At 39.7% G+C, this 19,417-nt stretch overlaps 1 protein-coding gene across 7 annotated transcripts in view; it reads left to right on the top strand.

Moving 5' to 3' along the window:
- The window catches only part of LOC131194826 (complement factor H-like), a 117,088-nt gene that overhangs the window by 69,286 nt on the left and 28,385 nt on the right, over positions 1-19,417 (top strand). The window contains exons 1-5 of one of the 7 annotated variants that reach the window (XM_058176308.1): positions 3,651-4,009; positions 7,913-8,102; positions 11,228-11,401; positions 12,272-12,460; positions 13,624-13,806. In XM_058176308.1, coding sequence (XP_058032291.1) covers positions 8,039-8,102; positions 11,228-11,401; positions 12,272-12,460; positions 13,624-13,806 — 610 coding nt within the window. In that variant the 5' untranslated portion in view covers positions 3,651-4,009; positions 7,913-8,038. Of the gene's footprint in view, positions 1-3,650; positions 4,010-7,912; positions 8,103-11,227; positions 11,402-12,271; positions 12,461-13,623; positions 13,807-19,417 lie in introns of those variants that run through there. The other 6 variants (XM_058176306.1, XM_058176312.1, XM_058176309.1 and 3 more) reach the window with 6 other exon arrangements.

The raw sequence follows: 19,417 nt of genomic DNA, 5'->3' as shown, positions 1-19,417 counted from the left end.
GAGGAAAGGGAGAAGAGGGAGGAGGAGGAGGAGGGGGGGAGACAATATTTTCAGTAGTTTCAGACAAAAGATTTTGGATGCGTCATAATGAAGCAGAGCCAAACAAGTTTTTTTTTCTCACATTAGATCTTTTTCTCATTTTATTATATCTTCCCATGAGGAACACAGAGCACACTAATCATCATTCATTCATTCATTGACTGAATTATTCATTATTTGTTGATTGAATAACTAACTTCTGTCATTGGATGACCACGAGTTGGGAACCATATATATTCTATTCTATATAAACTCATTCAAAAATATCTAAATAATATTTATTAGCTTGAAAGATTCTAGGGTTGTGTAATAAGAAATCTGTAAGAAGCCAATTTTCCCACAATCAGTAGGTTTTTTCTTAAATCCTTAATGTTTAAATCTATAGGGAGCAAAAATGCTTTTGAAACCCAGAAAATTAAAAAATTTAAAAAACCTTAACTCTAACCTTCAACCATATCATAGCAGCAATTGACCAAACCTGGTCTTTGTATAAGAAAGATTTTCCATTGCAATGAATAGAATAGAATAGAATAGAATAGAATAGAATAGAATAGAATAGAATTGAATTTTTTATTGGCCAAGTGTGATTGGATACATAAGGAATTTGTCTTGGTGCATATGCTCTCAGTGTACATAAAAGAAAAGATACCTTCATCAAGGTACAACATTTACAACACAAATGATGGTCAATATATCAATATAAATCATAAGGATTGCCAGCAACAAAGTTACAGTCATACAGTCATAAGTGGAAAGAGATTGATGATGGGAATGATGAGAAGATTAATAGTAGTGCAGATTTAGTAAATAGTTTGACAGTGTTGAGGGAAATATTTGTTTAGCAGAGTGATGGCCTTCGGGAAAAAACTGTTCTTGTGTCTAGTTGTTCGGGTGTGCAGTGTTCTATAGCGTCATTTTGAGGGTAGGAGTTGAAACAGTTTATGTCCTGGATGTGAGGGATCTATAAATATTTTCACGGCCCTCTTCTTCATTCTTGCAGTATACAGGTCCTCAATGGAAGGCAGGTTGGTAGCAATTATTTTTTCTTTTTTTTGCTTTGTTATCAGGTTTAGGGTTAGAATATTCTTGGATTAGAATCCCTGTTGAGTAATTTTCCTAAACAGTGAGAATGCAGTTTTGGTTCAAGCACTCATGTTGTTTTAGCTCTTTTAAAACTTCTATATTGGATATATTGTAAATAACACAGAGTATTTTAGGAGTTGGATAACCTAACATATCTAATGAACATTTACTGTGAATAAATTAGTAAATATATGTAAAAGGTAATCTAAAATAGCTTTCCTTCTATTTCATATATTTATAATATTGTTTTGCTTAAAAGAAGTTTAAGTGAGTCAGGCAGTTTAGTTAATAACTAATAACAGTTCTAAGAGTAACGTAAAATGTGGAGGGAGAGACAAAAGAGAATAAACTGATTTACTGAATTCTCTAACCTTGCCCTATTGCAATATAGATTTTTTTAATATCTAAACAGTGATCCCATTCTCAAACAAATTATTCAGAGTAAAATTAGCATTTGATTTATGCCCTTTTGCAGTTCCTCAAATAACAAGGGAAGAAGATTTGAGATGCAATAAAATATAGCTGAGGTAGGAGGAATGGTACAGAACATATTCTGAAGATGAAAATAAAGTTGAATTTCAATCTAAAAGATTATCAGCCACACCCATATTTCAGACCATTTAGAGCAGGGCTATCAAACTCCCGGCCTGTGAGCCAGTTGTGTCATGCACTGGCCAGCCACACTCACACTCAGTTTAGTGAAGGGGGGAAAAGTCCTGATACATCACATGACGCCGCCATGATGACGTGAGTTTGACACCCCTGATTTAGAATTACTTGCATAAGTGGAAAAATGGACTATTCATATTGCATTCATATATGTACATTTTGCCTTCCTTCCTTCCTTCCTTCCTTCCTTCCTTCCTTCCTTCCTTCCTTCCTTCCTTCCTTCCTTCCTTCCTTCCTTCCTTCCTTCCTTCCATCCTTCCTTCCTTCCTTCCTTCCTTCCTTCCTTCCTTCCTTCCTTCCTTCCTTCCTTGCCATTTTTATTAGCAGCATACAAATAGAATATTCCAATTTTCAGGTATTTGCAGTTTACATCACTGCCTAAGCAGCTGCTTTTTCTTCTCCCACTTTGGATAGAATCACTCTTTTAGGAAGCTGGATGGGTATGCCCAAATTAGCTCAGTCTTTTAAAAAATAACTGATATAAGATAATTATACTGACATTTATTTATTTATTTATTTATTTTGTCAAATGCATATTAAATAATATATATAAGCATGAATTGAATACATAAAATGAATTATGTGGCCGCGGTGTGGCTCAGGCTGTAAGAATCCTGTTATTAAAACACAGCTGCCTGCAATTACTGCAGGTTCTAGTCCCCCCAGATCCAAGGTTGACTCAGCCTTCCATCCTTTATAAGGTAGGTAAAATGAGGACCCAGATTGTTGGGGGGGCAATAAATTGACTTTGTAAATATACAAATAGAATGAGACTATTGCCTTACACACTGTAAGCCGCCCTGAGTCTTTGGAGAAGGGCGGGATATAAATGTAAATAAAAAATTTTTTTAAAAAAAGAATGCAACTAAAGGAAACATTAGGACTGGGATGGTAAGCACGCTGGTGCTCTTATGAACATTCCTTCCTAAAAGGAAGAAGATGGATGCTTCTCAAAAAATCTTGAGCTAAGAAGTTCCCTTCAGATAATGGAGAGGGAGAAAGCTTAGATGAGCTCACTCAGTTTTTATACATTTTAAGAGTTTTTCAATCTATGGTTTAAAAAACACCTGAAATCCGTGGTGAAATGCAAAAATATTTGCTACCGGTTCTGTGGCCGTGGCTTGGTCAGTATGGCTTGGTTTGGGGGGTGTCTTGTGACTGGATGGGCATGGCAACTTTTTTTTTTTTTAGTTTTTATCACTAGCGGTTCACTAGCCCAAAATATTTAACAAACTCAAAAGAGATGTCTCTGATGTCTATAAGGGGCGTGCATAAGAGCACAAAACGTGCCTACCATTCCTGTCCTATTGATTCCTTTCATTATATCCAATTAATATAGTTATTACATACTTATGCTCATTTATATGCTTATATATTATATAGTTATTTTCATGCTTATGCTTATATATACTGTTGTGACAAAATAAATAAATAAAATAAAATAAAATAAATTCTGAACACTTTGATTTTCTGCAATTGTTCTAAACCAGGGAAATCCTTAGGGAAGTTTACATGTGCTTCCCTCTCCCTCCTTTTATCTTCATGTGAATTAGAAAGGGGCTTGTCTGAGACATTCCTTCAAATTATTTTCTGGGCCTGGTTTCAGGCTCCTCTAATCCGACAGCTCCTTTGGTAATGACTCTTCTTCTTGTCCACGAAGGCCATTCCCTCTGCCTTCTACAGAACCTGGAAGAGATAAACACTGTTTACATTTTTTAAAAATGTCAAGGGGGTCTTTTTGACTCAATTCAAGTTGCATAAGACAGATAATAATATTGTTTTCTTCAGAGAAAAGGTAGTGTTGTGTCCCACTCCCCCTCCAACAACCGGATCTAGGAAGTCTGTATCAAGCATGGCCACAAAGCCTCTGCAGCTTTGTCAAATTCCTTTCAGATTTCTCAGGGCAGGCAGGAATCCAAGTTGTGACTTCAGCAAACTAAATGAGACTTTGCTTGACTCAAAGTTGCTTGACTCAAGCAGGTCCTTTATATAGGCTGTGGGGTATGGCTCCATAACTCAGCACTTATCCAGGCCTGCCCCTCCCTTCCTTCTACTGACGTCACCTCTCAGATCTCCGGAAGCGAGGATCTTCCCACTTTGAATTGTTTTCTGCTGTTTGAGAAAGGGAGGGGTCAGAAGGCGTAGGCCCGAGCAATTCCAATCCGTGGCTGTCTTCCTCTGATGGCTGAGCCAAAGGAACACACACCACATCAGTGAGGTTTGTTTGTTCATTCCTGACATCCTGTCTGGGCATGGGGCCAGGGCCGGGGGCTGGAGGCATGACAGGCCGTTCATCTTCATTATCAGACTCAGATAGCAGATCCGGGAAGAGACGGGAGGGGCCTGGCTGAGGAGAGGAGGGAGGACGAGCCACAACAGGTAGAGGGAATTGGCAGCAAAGAATACTTCTTATAAATACCTATGAAAATGAGAATTTTGAATTCAAGAAAATAATTTAAAATGTTGACACCATATTTTCTCTAAGAGACAAAAAAGCGAAAAATAAAAATAAAATGTGAAATCATATTTTCCCTATAAAAAGGAATTCTGGTTAGTAAGAGGGGAAGGGTAGATCTTGTATCCTTGTGATAAGGAGGCACTGTCTTATCTTCTCTGTTCTTCTAGCCCCTGGGAGTTGATATTATTTTGTACTGTGAGGAAAAAAATAATCATTCTGTATGCCTAAATTTTTGATTAATTCCTATTGATGACTGGTGATTTCTGGTCAAGGTTTATTATATTTAATATTAATATGTTTGTAATGGAAAACTGCAATTTCACTGGTGTTGATGTACCCTTTGCATGCCCTTCTAGCCAGTAGTGTTTGGGGGGTCTGGGATGGGTTCAATATTGACATTAATTAACTGCTGCAAGTATAAAGTATTAAGAAAATTTGTAATCAAAATGTGCATCTGATGAAATGATAACTTACATTAGTGTTTTGGTGTGTGGTTCCTCTTTTCCCATACCATAGTTCCTTATATTTCAGGATGCGAGGAGCTGGTACTGTGGAAAATGGGGAACTATATGTAACATTGTGTATAAAAATAGACATGTTGAAATAACATTGGTGTGGGGTTGAAATAATATTAGAATGGGGTGCTGGAGGGCAGTTGCTATGACAATGTGGAAAACCCCAAAAGTTATGTGTTTGCTGTTTGAACTGTGAGTCAATTGGTCTCAAGCCATCCTTTTAGATCAGGGATGAAATGCTCCCGGCTCGGGCCGGATCGGCCGGTCCTGTAGCAATGGTGGCAGGTGGTTCGGAGAACCAGTAGCAAAAATCGCTGCCCCACCCATGCCCAGCTGAGCCACGCAATCGTCAGAGCCTTTTTTTTACTTTTAAAAGTATTTTTTTTACAACCTATTCAGCTGAATAGGTTGTAAAGAAAAGCTTTTAAATGGTTAAAAAAAAGACTCTGACAAATCCCAGCTGAGTTGCCTGATCATCAAAGGCTTTTTTTTTACTTTTAAAAGCATTTTTTAAAAGGTAAAAAAGCTGAAATTGTCAGATGCAGATGCGGACTAACAGTAAATTATAAAGGAGGAAAATATCGTCTTAACACAGTTTTTAAAGCAAGAGATTTATATACTAATGTATTAAAGGCTGGAAGTCCACCACTGCTAGAAGTTAAGATGGGAAGCGAAGTAGAGATTGGAAAAAAGCGGGGGAAGGAAGTAAAGCACACAAAATTTAAAGTTGGGATGGCAATTGCTGAAGAAGAAACACTGGAAAAAGTAGGGGATTTAAATGAGCAAAGATTGATTCGAATAGATATTAAACGAAAAGAACAAAGAGTAAAGTAGCAGCAATATCAAGCGAAAAGAGTTTCTTTTTATGGGAAAGAGTAAATCATAACTGGAATTTTTAAATATATTTAAAAAGTATTGTGTATGTGTTTAAATTTTGAAGAAGTATTTGTAGTAATGTTATTTGATTTGGGAATATAAGGTGTTGATAAAAATAGAATGAGGAATGGAATTAGTTAAGTTTTATAAAATGTTTTGTAGATGATCTGGAATTTAAATGCAATGTTATTTGATTATATATGGTGGATTTGTTAAAAACTAAGTTATTCTGGATAAAAATTGATTGGGGTTATATAAGGTGTTGATAAAAATAGAATTAGAAATGGAATTAGTTAAGGATTGTATGGTAAAAGGGGAAATTGGGTTAAATGTTAAATTTATATAAGTTAAAAATTTAAGAGGAAAATTTTGTAAAATGTCTTAGAGATGATATCTAGATTCTAAATACTGGCATGTATGTATTTGAAACTATAATTTAAATGTTGGAAATCTGGCTGGGCTGATACTATGTATTATTATATATGGTGGATATATAAATTTGGTGGATTATACAAAATATTTTGAAGAAGAAGATAATGTTTAAGGGCGTAAACTGATTTTAAATTAAATATTAGTAGCTAGATTACCAGCGGCGCAATATTGGAAGATGGAACATTTGCCTATCATTGAAGACTGGACGCTAAAAGCTGTGAACTTACTGGAGATGGCAGAAATCTCAGCATACCAGAAAGACTATTCACAAGAAAGATGTATATTGGAAAGGAGAAGATGGACTGACTATTTTTAAAACAAATATTGGATTAAGAACTATCAAATAGCCTATGAATGAATAGAATATACTGTATATTTTCTTCTTTCTTTTTTTTCTTTTTCTTTATTATGGAGAAGGGGAGTTAAGGTTCTAAGGGGTGGATGGGAGTCTATGGATAGTTTGTGTATTCTAGCTTATGATTGTTAGATATTATACCCTGTATATTGCTCTGGGAAGTCGGGGGGATTGAGTGAAGGGGGGAGGGGAAAGGCTGAAGGTTGGTGGGAGGAGGAGGGGATATATGGGTAAAAAAATTTGTAAAACTTTTTAATATATATATATATAAAAGATTGTTAAACTCCAGAGTAATTTAAGAGAGGAACTGGATATCTGCAAACTTGAAGTTTCTATAAATGTTGACATAATAAATGTCAATAAATAAATAATAAACCCGTGAGATGAATTAGAGAGAGCTTGAGAAGGATTCCATGGATGAAAATCCTCAAGGGGAAAACAACTTAAGAAGCTTGGAAATTTTGAAAAGTGAGATTATAAAAGCCCAGTCTAGAACAATACCAATGAAGAAGAAAAATAATAGATCTCAAAAGAAACCAGCATGGATGCATAAAGAACTATCTGACAAATTGAAAGACAAACAGGACAAGTATAAAAAGTGGAAAGGGGGGCAAATAACTAAGGCAGAATATCAGCAAATAGCCCAAGCCTGTAAAAATGAAGTGAGGAAAGCTAAGGCTCACAATGAACAAAGGCTAGCGACAAAAGTAAAAAATAACTTCTTCCAACATGTTAAAAACAAGAAAAAAGTCAAGGAAACAATTGGCCAGGGGTGAAATCCAGCAGGTTCTGACAGGTTCTGGAGAACCGGTAGCTGAAATTTTGAGCACCTCTGGCTGGTCCCAGAGTGGGATGGGAATGGGGATTTTGCAGTATCCTTCCCCTGCCACGCCCACCAAGCCACACCCACAGAACCGGTAGCAAAAAAAATTAGATTTCACCACTGCAATTGACCCATTGCTGGGAGAAAGTGGCAAGAAGGTGACAAGCAACAGGGAGAAAGCAGATCTACTTAACTCATTTTTTGCATCTGTCTTTACACAAAAGGAAAAAACAATCCAACCTATCAAAAACAGCACCACAAAAAACAGATTAGGAACACAAGTTAAAATAGGGGAAAAAATGGTAAGTGAACATCTGTCTACCCTACACTGCCCTTTTCATCTGAGTCACTCTGGGTGATTTATAATAAAAACACAGTGTTAAGACATGGAAAAATGGCCAAGAATTTTTCATAAAAGTCATATATAATAATTTTGTTGTTAGTTGCTGCTATTGAAGACCTGGGAAAGTTCAGAATTGACCAACACTGGAAAGTACAGTTTATGTTTCTTCTGAAGAATTGAAAGCACTGCCTGAAAAGTTAAACTAGTGTTTGATTTGTTTGCGGTTACAACCTCAATGCAAAGTTCACAAAGCTGTCCTAAAGTTCTCTTTTAGCTATTAAGGTCAAATTCTGGTTCTAGTAATACTTCCTCTTCACAGGTTTCCTATCAAAAAGCAAAGCAACAAGCAAAAAGGAGAAAGGGATGATAGTATCTTGGAGAAATCAGATGAAATAGCCAAACTGCTGATCTGAATGTTAGTGGTTGGGAGATTACCTGAACAACTATGAAAGTCTGGCTGCTCCTGGTTGTTGCTTTTCTTCTCTGGACAGGCTGCTCTTCTCAAAATGGTAAGTTAATAAAAAATAAAATAAAGGGGTTACTAAAGGAAACAGTGTCTGCTGCATTCATTAAGGGATCAGTTACTTTTAGCAAAAGCAAAGACTTCCATTTTTCATTTGTGGCTTTCTGGACAAAGCCACAAATGAAATTTGAGCCACGAATGTGTAATACCAGCCAAATGTAATACCATACTTTGTTCAGAAAGCCAAATGTGTAATACCAGAATCTGGTATTACACATTTGTAATACAGATTCTTTAAGAATATCACGGATTTATAATTCCAATCCCCTTTTCAAATACAAAATTTTTTCAGCAGTTGATTTGTGAATAACAAATACTTTGCATCAGTATTATAAATTCACAATCATTTTGAGGATCTTTGTTTCGGTTAATAAAGAAATTGATATGATAATAACCAAGTAATTACCATGTCTAAAATGAAGCTTCATAAATCAGAGTGATTGAAATTATAGAGATGTATTTTAGTTGGATTTATATCAGGATAAAGGCAAAAAAAAAATAGTGGATGTCTAAATTCACAATGATTTTATCTTTCACAAGAAGACAAGGAGGATATTATTGACTTCACAAGATATTCAAGCTAATGGCCATATTTTTGAGCCAATCATATATTTATCACTGTTTTGATGGTTGCAAAAGTCATTTATGAAGGAAAAGAAAGGGGAGAACTTGCCTTAATCAACAGCATAGAAGGTATTCCTTTCCCAATAATTGTAAAATTACCTGGTAACTCGTTGGCATGAGATTCTGCCCAGCATGGCTTATTTGAAATGTATATTTGCTTTCTTTATAGAGTATATTATTTGTGTGTCTGTGTGTGTATAGAATAGAATAGAATAGAATAGAATAGAATAGAATAGAATAGAATAGAATAGAATAGAATAGAATAGAATAGAATAGAATAGAATTTTTATCGGCCAAGTGTGATTGAACACACAAGGAATTTGTCTTGGTGCATATGCTCTCAGTCTACATAAAAGAAAAGATACGTTCAACAAGGTACAACATTTACAACACAATTGATGGTCAATATATCAATATAATCATAAGGATTGCCAGCAACAAAGTTACAGTCATACAGTCATAAGTGGAAAGAGATTGATGATGGGAACGATGAGAAGATTAATAGTAGTGCAGATTTTGTAAATAGTTTGACAGTGATGAGGGAATTATTTGTTTAGCAGAGTGAGGGCCTTCGGGAAAAAACTGTTCTTGTGTCTAGTTGTTCTGGTGTGCAGTGCTCTATAGCGTCGTTTTGAGGGTAGGAGTTGAAACAGTTTATGTCCAGGATGTGAGGGATCTGTAAATATTTTCACGGCCCTCTTCTTGATTCATGCAGTATACAGGTCCTCAATGGAAGGCAGGTTGGTAGCAATTATTTTTTCTGCAGTTCTAATTATTCTCTGAAGTCTGTGTCTTTCTTGTTGGGTTGCAGAACCGAACCAGACAGTTATATAGTGGTGGGTTTCACATATTTTTACCACTGGTTTGCTTTGCTCACATGCACTTTCCTCACATGTTCTTTGCTCACATGCGCATCTTCTGCACATGCGCCGACCTTTTGTACATGCACTTTGCTTGCACATGTGCCTTCCGTACATACAGCCAGTCTCAAAAACATGGCTAAATAAAACACCATTTCGCCGGGGCAGGTGGCTGACCCCACCCACTGTCGCCGCTATTAGTTTGCCCAAACCGGTATGAAATGGATGAATACCACCTGTGGTGTATATACTCTCCCACTAGTGTATTCTCTTTGAATCCTACTATGTTCATATCTCTAAAACGGAAACAACAACAACAAGGGAAGAATAAGATGAGAGAGTTAAAAACTACAGAATAAATTCTCAGCTGACAGCATTTAGACCTGATCAAAAGAAAGAAACTACAGATAATGTGTATTGAGGAATTAATATCAAGGCCAATATTAGCAAGCGATGGATTAATTTCTCTAGAAAAGGAATTGTTGGCAGCATTAAAAATTTTGGCCAGATATTGCTGATGAAAGAGGACAGGGTGGTTACAACTGAGAAAGGTTTAATCATGAAAATTCAATACATAAAACTATCAGAAAGATTTCTCCAGGATCACCCAGGGTAAGTCAAAGAACTGGCAAGGGTGAAATTCCACAGAATCACATACAAAGGTGATGCATTGGGGGGCAATTTTTATAGCCCTTCAATCTCTCTCTACCTTCCTATCCCCAGATTTGTTTAGGTTAGGCAAGGGAAGTTTACGTATAATAGATAGTCCTTACGTTATGACCCATTTGGAGCCTACTCATCACGATCATAACTTGTTATGATCTTAAAGCGACCGACTCAATTTTATGACCTTTTCGTACTGGCCATTAAGCAAATTCCCATGGTCGTTGACCAAATCCAAAGTTAAGAGAAGCAATGATTCACTATAGGGCCTCTGGTGGCTCAACAGACTAATGCAGTCTGTTATTAACAGCAGCTGCTTGCAATTACTGCAGGTTCAAGTCCCACCAGGCCCAAGGTTGACTCAGCCTTCCATCCTTTATAAGGTAGGTAAAATGAGGACCCAGATTGTTGGGGGCAATAAGTTGACTTTGTATATAATATACAAATGGATGAAGACTATTGCTTGACATAGTGTAAGCCGCCCTGAGCCCTGAGCCTTCGGAGAAGGGCGGGATATAGATGCAAATAAAAATATATAAATAAAAAAAAAATAAACTATGGGCAGGGGGTTGCTAAAACTGGAAGTAAATATTATGTATACTACTTTTTGGCAAAAGTGACATAAAACAGGGTCATGTGACAGCAGGATACTATAAATGACTATAAATGCAATAAAGGTGCCCAATGGCCAAAGTGTGGTCATGTCACCATTGGGGTGGGCAACTGTCGGAACTTCAAATCCAATTTGCAAATATCCCCTTTGGAACTTCAAAGCAATGAGTCATTAGTCAAGGACTACCAGTAGCATGGATTAAGTGTGTAGCAGATATTGGTTTACTAGTTTAGAGAAAAGTGGGAAGTAATTATCTAGAGGGAAATTTGTTACCTCATAGCTCATAGGAATAGATAGGAAGAGCAAGCTTGTTGAAGCAGGTAAGATAATTTAATGTAAATATAATTTCAGCATGTGAAGAACCAGATGAGATTGACTTTGGGGAAATTGTGAGCGCTGAGAAAGCCAAATACCTGGAAAACGACCGAGTGCAATACAGGTGCAACCCTGGCTATGTCTTGGAAGGTCCTGAATGGATTCAGTGTCAGGGACAAGAATGGACACCTCCTCCACCAAAATGCTTGGGTGAGCCATCATGCTTTCTTTGACTAGTGTAAACCTGGGAGAAAATGTGGAAATCATCCAATAGGAGAAGAGTTGCAGTTGCCCAAGTTTTGGAGAAGTAGCTTTTATTTGGATCCAGGTTTTCCCTCTATACTGAAGCCAACACTGTCCTGGAGTCAGCTTTTTCTTTTGAAATTGAAACTGTGTCTCATTTTTTCCAATTTGTTTGAATGAGCAAACAAATAACTTAATATAATGAGTGGTTTGAACTTTAACTTTACTGTTATTTAATCCATTAACAGTTTTTATTTCATATATGTAATGCATGACAGATCAATTGGATTGCAAATAGATGTACAAGTTTATAAATTCTGGACCTGCTTTTTAAAGGTGGGGAGATTATTGTTGCAATAGATTTGTCAGTGTTCAACTAAGGGGGATAGAATATGTGTTTTTGTCCTTTTTTAATTCACATTTTTAAATGTTTTTGTCTAGTTTAGTTTTGCCTCTGTTTATTTTTGTTTCTTTTGAATTTTATAGTTTAACCTTTTGAATAAAATAAAATTGTAAAAAAAAGTGAAATCAAAGGAAGCAATCTTCTATGCTTAGATAAGTGGAGAAGTTTTGCATCATACTTCAGTAGAATATGGAATATTCAGTAGAATATGCATGCTCCTACAAGCCAGTGCTCTGTGATGCTTCTAAAAACTATTGCAGAATCATAACTTCTTTATCATTAACATTGTGCTCTAATTTGGCTTATTGGATTTTCGCCTGGAACTATCAGTTCTGATTTGTAAACCAGGCTGATTTTCTTGTTAGTGGAACAGAGGGAAACCAATTGATAAATTATCTCCCATGAGAAGATCTACCGTCTTTTTTGTTTTTTAGCGCCCTGCAGTATCACAAGACAACAGCTAGCAGCAAAAAACTTGTTTGTGTTTGGGAGTCCAAGAAAAGCTCGGCTTATTCAAAGTAATCAGAGACTACAATTTCAGTGTAATGATGGGTATGTGCTTGTAGTTCCATCAGTCAGAAAGTGTATTGATGGTTACATGGATTTCCCATTATGTATCTCTGGTAAGCATGTTATCAATATGATGGATTCCTCTGGGATCGTAACTAATTAAAACAACTAAGATAATGAATATGAACATTTGCTTCTAAAGTCGCATTCTTTTAAAAATGATTTAATCTTCACTGAAATAAGTCACATCTTGTCTTGGAATTTTAATAGCTGTAATCTAAAATAAAAAACCTGAAGCATATTTTCCCAAACATCTGAATTGTTTCTAAGGTTCAGTCCAAAATCTTGAACTTTAGCTAAGAACTATGATTTCATGTGGCTGAAGATATGCATAAAATTGGTAGGCAAAGAATATGTCTTGAAAATTGCAAAGGTTGTATAAAATATGCTGATGTCATATCATTAAAGGAGTTCCATATTTTGCCTGAGGAAAAATCTGCTTTGTTTGAAATTGCTTGGATGAATTTATCATATGGTCAGTGTTAATATTGAACTGACTGGGATTATGATTTTATTTAATAATTCCAGAGGTTCCATTTAGGTGATGAAGGATATTTTATTATTCTTTCTTTGCAGACATTTAATTTTCAGATTGTTATGATAATTTTTATAGAAAAATTAGTTCAGAAGATATTTTTTAAAATTGTCACTCTGTCCCTTCATCATTTATATGTAGGTGGAAGCCTAAAGAGAGAGAAATAGACAGAGAAAAATAGATTGTGAGCAGTTAGGTACATTGTCCCAAAGGTTCTCTTTCAAAGGGCTATTGGACTTTGTTTTTCCTTGAAGATATTTTGCTTCTCATTTAAGAAGCTTCTTCAGTTCAGACAGTGGGTGCATTGTAGATGTAGCTTGTGTTGAGATGTAGCTTGTGTTTTGATGCTGAAGTTTCACAAATATCGTATTTTTCAGAATATAAGACACACTTCCCCCCCCCAAAAGAGGATGAAAATTTGGGTGCGTCTTATGCACCAAATGTAGCCCCGTCCACCCGCCAGAATCTTATAGTCTGGTGCATTTTATACTCTGAAAAATATGGTAACTTGCTTATGAAATAATCCCACTTTAAAAATAGATAGTTCCTGATTTTATTGGAGAAATGAGCAGAGTTTGTAATAATTTTAAACCATTTTCTTTGTAATCATTGTTTTAAGAAATGTCATCCACTTTAGCTGGCATTTCCTGGCCTATTGGTTTTTTGTTCTCTATTTAATAGAAAGAGGAAAAAACTGCGGGGATCCACCGACGATTGAGAACGGAGATATTATTCCTTTATTTGAGCAGCAATACAGATCTGGCTCTTCAGTAGAATTCAGATGCCAAAAGTATTATGCCATGGAAGGCCAGACCAGATCTTTTTGTGACAATGGGACCTGGACAAAAGTGCCTGTTTGCCTCCGTAAGCAGAAATGAAAAAGAGAGTCATGCAATGAAAGACATACCCTTTGGTCATTTAATGACTAAATTAGTGCAAAAACTGCACACTGCACCCTTGAGAACTTTCCCCAAAAGGCTGCTCTTTAATGTAGGGTTCACATATTCACAGAGAAGTCGTGGGTTTCAAAAATTTTTTACTACCAGTTCTGTGGGTGTGGCTTTGTGGGCGTGGCTTTGTGGGCGTGGCTTTGTGGGCGTGGCAGGGGAAGGATACTGTAAAATATCCATTCCCTCCCAAATCCAAGTGAAGGTTATTGCTAAATCCCCATTTCCTCCTGATCAGCTGGGACTCGTGAGGCAGAGATTAGACGGGGATGGGGCCAGTCAGAGGTGGTATTTACCGGTTTTCTGAACTACTCAAAATTTCCACTACCGGTTCTCCAGAACTGGTCAGAACCTGCTGAAACCCACCTCTGGCACAGAGTAATATTTTTATATCAGTAAATGGTACCATAATTGTTTTTGCTGACAATAAACTCCATGGCTGAGCTACTGCATGTTTCTATTTTTAAAGAATTTATAAACTCTGTCCATAGCAAAATCTAAATATCAATACTAATAGAAATTCCAAGTCCGTTTCTAACAATACTATAGGAACTTCTTTTGTTACATAAAGAATGATGCTGAAGAAAAAAATATTAAATGCAAGAGGTTGCATTTTACAACCTCTTCAGCTGAAGAGGTTGTAAAAAAAAAGCTTTTAAAAGGCTCCTCTGGCGAACCCAGCTGAGTTGCCTGATCGCCAGAACCTTTTAAAAGCATTTTTACAACCTCTTTGGCAAGAGGTTGCATTTTACAACCTCTTCAGCTGAAGAGGTTGTAAAAAAAAAGCTTTTAAAAGGCTCCTCTGGCGAACCCAGCTGAGTTGCCTGATCGCCAGAACCTTTTAAAAGCATTTTTTACAACCTCTTTGGCCGAAGAGGTTTTTAAAAAAAATGCTTTTAAAAGGTTCTGGCGATCAGGCAACTCAGCTGGGATTGTCAGAATTCTTTAAAAGCTTTTTTTCCTCTGGCGATCCCAGCTGAGTTGCCTGATCATCGCAGGATTTTAAAAGCAGTTTTTTTACAACTTCTTCGGCCAAAGAGGTTGTAGAAAAAATGCTTTTAAAAGTAAAAAAATATATATTTTACTTTGTTCCAATTTTTTGCCAAAATATTCTTTTTTTATAGTTTTTTGTTCATTTCCTAATATTGAATATATTGAATTGTATAAGATATGATATGGCCAATACTCTGTTCATGAATTGTGTATATGTGGAGGGGGGGGGAACTAAAAAATCAATAAAAACTTGTATTAAAAAAGTTTTTAAAAGTTAGCTGTGCCCACCCAGTCACATTCCCCCCAAGCCACGCCCACTGAAACGGTAGTAACAAATTTTACATTTCTCCCCTGAACCAGCAGTTCCACCACAGGCATCAAAACAACTTTGTAGAAATGTCTGTTTGTTTGTTTGTTTATGCATACCTGCCATTTCTGTACCATGCTGATCTTTGTGAATTCAAGGTAGTTTAAAGATATTAAAATAGCAATAAAATAATCAAAAATTAAAATTCAATAATATCATGATTAAGAATAAATCATAAGAAAAGTTCACACATATAGACACAAGTATCTGTGGTTTTACATTAATTACTAGCTTCAAGAAAGCCAGAAGTGTCAAGTGCAGGAAATAAAGAGTCCTGGCAGTATAAATAAATATGGATTTATTGCATGCTAAAGATTCTCTACAAGAATCTGAACTACTAACAGTCAGAGCAAATTGGTGGTCAGTAAGAGTCATGGAATTCAAGGTGGGCTGGACTTAAATCTCTTATTGTGTGAAGGGACTCAAGACTGGTAGTGCATTTGATCCCACCCTTGGACTCAGCCTGGGCATCTACTATAGGAGAGTGGTGGTCATCCTCAATTTAGGGCAGCTATTACCAAGGAGAATACTCCCAAGCTTCAAGAAAAAGACAAGATATCACTCCTTGATCATCCTGAAAGCTGGGGACTTTTTGAAAATGTTGTCATGCCATCCTGATTAGAAAAACTGGTTATTTGGAAAATTCAATGTAATAGATGGCCCATACTTGAGCTATAACCAACTGTAGCAGTAGTGTAACATAGCAGAACTAAGAGTACAGACTGAGCGTACAGGGTATTAAATTATAAACCAGCTGATGTTTCCGGGGTATCGCCACAGCAATCCCAGGAAGAGCAATTTAATTAATTACATGCTAGGAAATTGGTATCCATTCTCAGCAATCACATAGACTGATCTTCTCTAGGAAATCTGTCCCAATCTATCCTTCAGATTGTCCAGCAATGCATCCATTGTCACTGTAATTGAGTCCATCTATATTGTTAGTGATCCACTATCTGAGACTTATCATCATGACCACTCCTAATGCTGAATGGGATTTGAATAGGAATGGGGAAAGGAACAAGTCCTGTAGGCCCCATCACAGAGCATTTGATCTCTTTCCCTGGTCACCTTTAACTAAACACGGTAAGTGGGAGAGGCAGGTATGGCGGAAGCGAGGGGTCATATCAAGTTCCGGGAGCGCGTGCTCGATGTCTGAAAGCGATCACGCGCTCCGACCCCTTGGACTTTTCCCGTTCCCCGGATGGTCAGGATCCTCAGAGCTCGGGCCTTCGGTTGATGTTGTGCAATGCCCGGTCCGTGGTGAACAAAGCCCCCCTTGTCTGTGATCTTATACAGGGGGGTTCCGCGGACCTTATGGGCATTACGGAGACCTGGTTGGGCACTGAAGGGGGCGTGCCCCTTATTGAGATGTGCCCACCGGGTTTCCGTGCGTTCCATCAGCCGAGGGCCCAGGGTAGGGGTGGGGGGGTGGCGGTTGTGATTAGAGAGAGTCTAGAGCCGAGGGAGACCACTGTACCTCAGATTGCCGGGTGCGAATCCCTCTTTGTGAGATGGGGTCGTAGGTGTCAGATGGGTTTGCTGATCACGTACCTGGCTCCTTGCTGCGTGACAGCCGCCCTGCCCGAGCTTCTGGAGATGCTGGCTGGGGTGGCAGTTGAGACCCCCAGACTTTTAGTCATGGGGGACTTTAACTTGCCATCTTCCGGCTCGTCATCGACGGCAGCTCGGGAGTTCATGGCTTCCATGACGGCCTTGGACCTGACTCAAGTAGTTGATGGCCCTACTCACATTGGGGGTGGCACTCTGGATTTGATTTTTCTCTCTAGTCAGTGGTTGAGAGATCTGGACTTAAAGGAAATAGTCATTGAACCTTTGTCATGGTCAGATCACTCTCTTCTTCGCCTGGACTTTCTGACCGCCATTCACCACCGCAGGGAGGCGGAGCCGATACGTTGGTTCCGTCCCAGGCGCCTGATGGACCCGGATGGGTTCCGGACGGAGCTTGGGCCATTTCCTGAGGGTCTGGCTCACGGCTCGGCTGAGGAACTTGTTGCGGCCTGGGAACGGGCCGCGGCGGGGGCCTTAGACCGTGTCGTGCCTTTGCGGCCTCTGACCCGGTGCAGGTCCCAACCGGCTCCTTGGTTCTCCGAGGAGCTGAGAGGGATGAAACGCCGGAGAAGACGCCTAGAGAGTTCCTGGAGGTCTAGCCGTTCGGAAGCTGATCGGACACTAGTGAAGTCCTATACTAGGACTTACCTAGTGGCATTGAGGAAGCGGCGTAGCTCGCCTCCTCCCTCATTGCATCGGCAGATAACCGCCCAGCCGCCCTGTTTGGGTGACTCGCTCCCTCCTACACCAGGGGAGCGGGACGACCCGTTGCAGGGGCGTGCTGAGGAGTTTAACGGTTATCTATACGATAAAATCGCTCAGCTTCGGGATGGTCTGGACCAAGATTGCGTGATGCGGGTGAGATGCTCGAGGCGGTCTTGGTGACATTGTTTGGGATGAGTTTGACCCTGTGGCTCCGAGGACATGGACAGGTTGTTGGGTAGGTTGAATGCCACCACGTGTTTACTGGACCCGTGCCCTCTTGGCTGGTGCTGGCCACTCGAGAGGTGACACGAGGCTGGCTCCAGGCGATTACGACCGCTTCTTTGGTGGAGGTGTCTTCCGCCGCCTTGAAAGAGGCGGTGGTGAGGCCCTCCTTAAGAAGCCGTCCCTGGACCCGGCTGTTTTAGGTAATTATCGTCCGGTCTCAACCTTGCGGCGAAGGTTGTAGAGAGTATGGTGGCATATCAATTTCCCTTGCACCTGGATGAAACTGTCTATCTAGACCCGTTCCAGTCCGGTTTCGGCCCGGCTACAGCACGGAGACGGCTTTGGTCGCGTTGGTGGATGATCTCTGGAGGGCCAGGGATAGGGGTTGCTCCTCTGCCCTGGTCCTATTAGACCTCTCAGCGGCTTTCGATACCATCGACCATGGTATCCTGCTGCGCGGTTGGAGGGATTGGGAGTGGAGGCACCGTTTATCGGTGGTTCTCCTCCTATCTCTCCGACCGTCGCAGTCGGTGTTGACGGGGGCAGAGGTCGGCCCCAAGGCGCCTCACTTGTGGGGTGCCGCAGGGTCGATCCTCTCGCCTCCTGTTCAACATCTACATGAAGCCGCTGGGTGAGATCATCAGTGGTTTCGTGTGAAGTACCAGCTGTATGCGGATGACACCCAGCTGTACTTTTCACACCGGACCACCCCAACGAAGCTTTCAAGTGCTGTCCCGGTGCCTGGAGGCCGACGGGTCTGGATGGGGAGAAATAGGCTCAAGCTCAATCCTCCAAGACAGAGTGGCTGTGGATGCCGGCATCCCGGTACAGTCAGCTAAATCCGCGGCTGACCATCGGTGGCGAGTCATTGGCCCCGATGGAAAGGGTCCGCAACTTAGGCGTCCTCCTGGATGAACGGCTGTCTCTAGAAGATCATTTGACGGCCGTCTCCAGGGGAGCGTTCTACCAGGTTCGCCTGGTGCGCCAGTTGCGCCCCTTTCTGGACCGGGATGCCCTATGCACGGTCACTCACGCACTCGTGACGTCGCGCCTGGATTACTGCAATGCTCTCTACATGGGGCTCCCCTTGAAGGGCATCCGGAGGCTGCAGTTAGTCCAGAATGCGGCTGCGCGGGTGATAGATGGAGCCCCCCGTGGCTCCCATATAACACCCATCCTGCGCAGGCTGCACTGGCTACCTGTGGCTTTCCGGGTGCGCTTCAAGGTGCTGGTGACCACCTTTAAAGCGCTCCATGGCATTGGGCCGGGTTACTTACGGGACCGCCTACTGCTACCGAATATCTCTCACCGACCCGTGCGCTCTCACAGAGAGGGTCTCCTCAGGTGCCGTCAGCGGCAATGTCGCCTGGCGACGCCCAGGAAGGGCCTTCTGTGGGGGCCCCACCTCTGGAATGAACTACCCCGGTCTCGCCAGCTGGACCTCGGACCTTCCGCGGGCTTAAAACACATTTATTTAACTGTGCAGGGCTGAGCTAAATTTTAAATTTTAAATTACTGGTTTTTAAATTGGCTTTTATTTTATATTTTTAATTTTAAATTAATAGGCGTTTAGAATAAGTTTTTTAACTGTTTTTATATTTCTTACATTGTATTTATGTGTTTTAAATGCCTGTACACCGCCCTGAGTCCTTCGGGAGATAGGGCG

This window comes from Ahaetulla prasina, chromosome 3 (assembly GCF_028640845.1).
Source record: "Ahaetulla prasina isolate Xishuangbanna chromosome 3, ASM2864084v1, whole genome shotgun sequence".
NCBI classification, from domain to species: domain Eukaryota; kingdom Metazoa; phylum Chordata; class Lepidosauria; order Squamata; family Colubridae; genus Ahaetulla; species Ahaetulla prasina.
The sequence above is the reverse complement of the archived record's forward strand: the minus strand, read 5'-3'. Positions and strand labels throughout refer to the sequence as shown.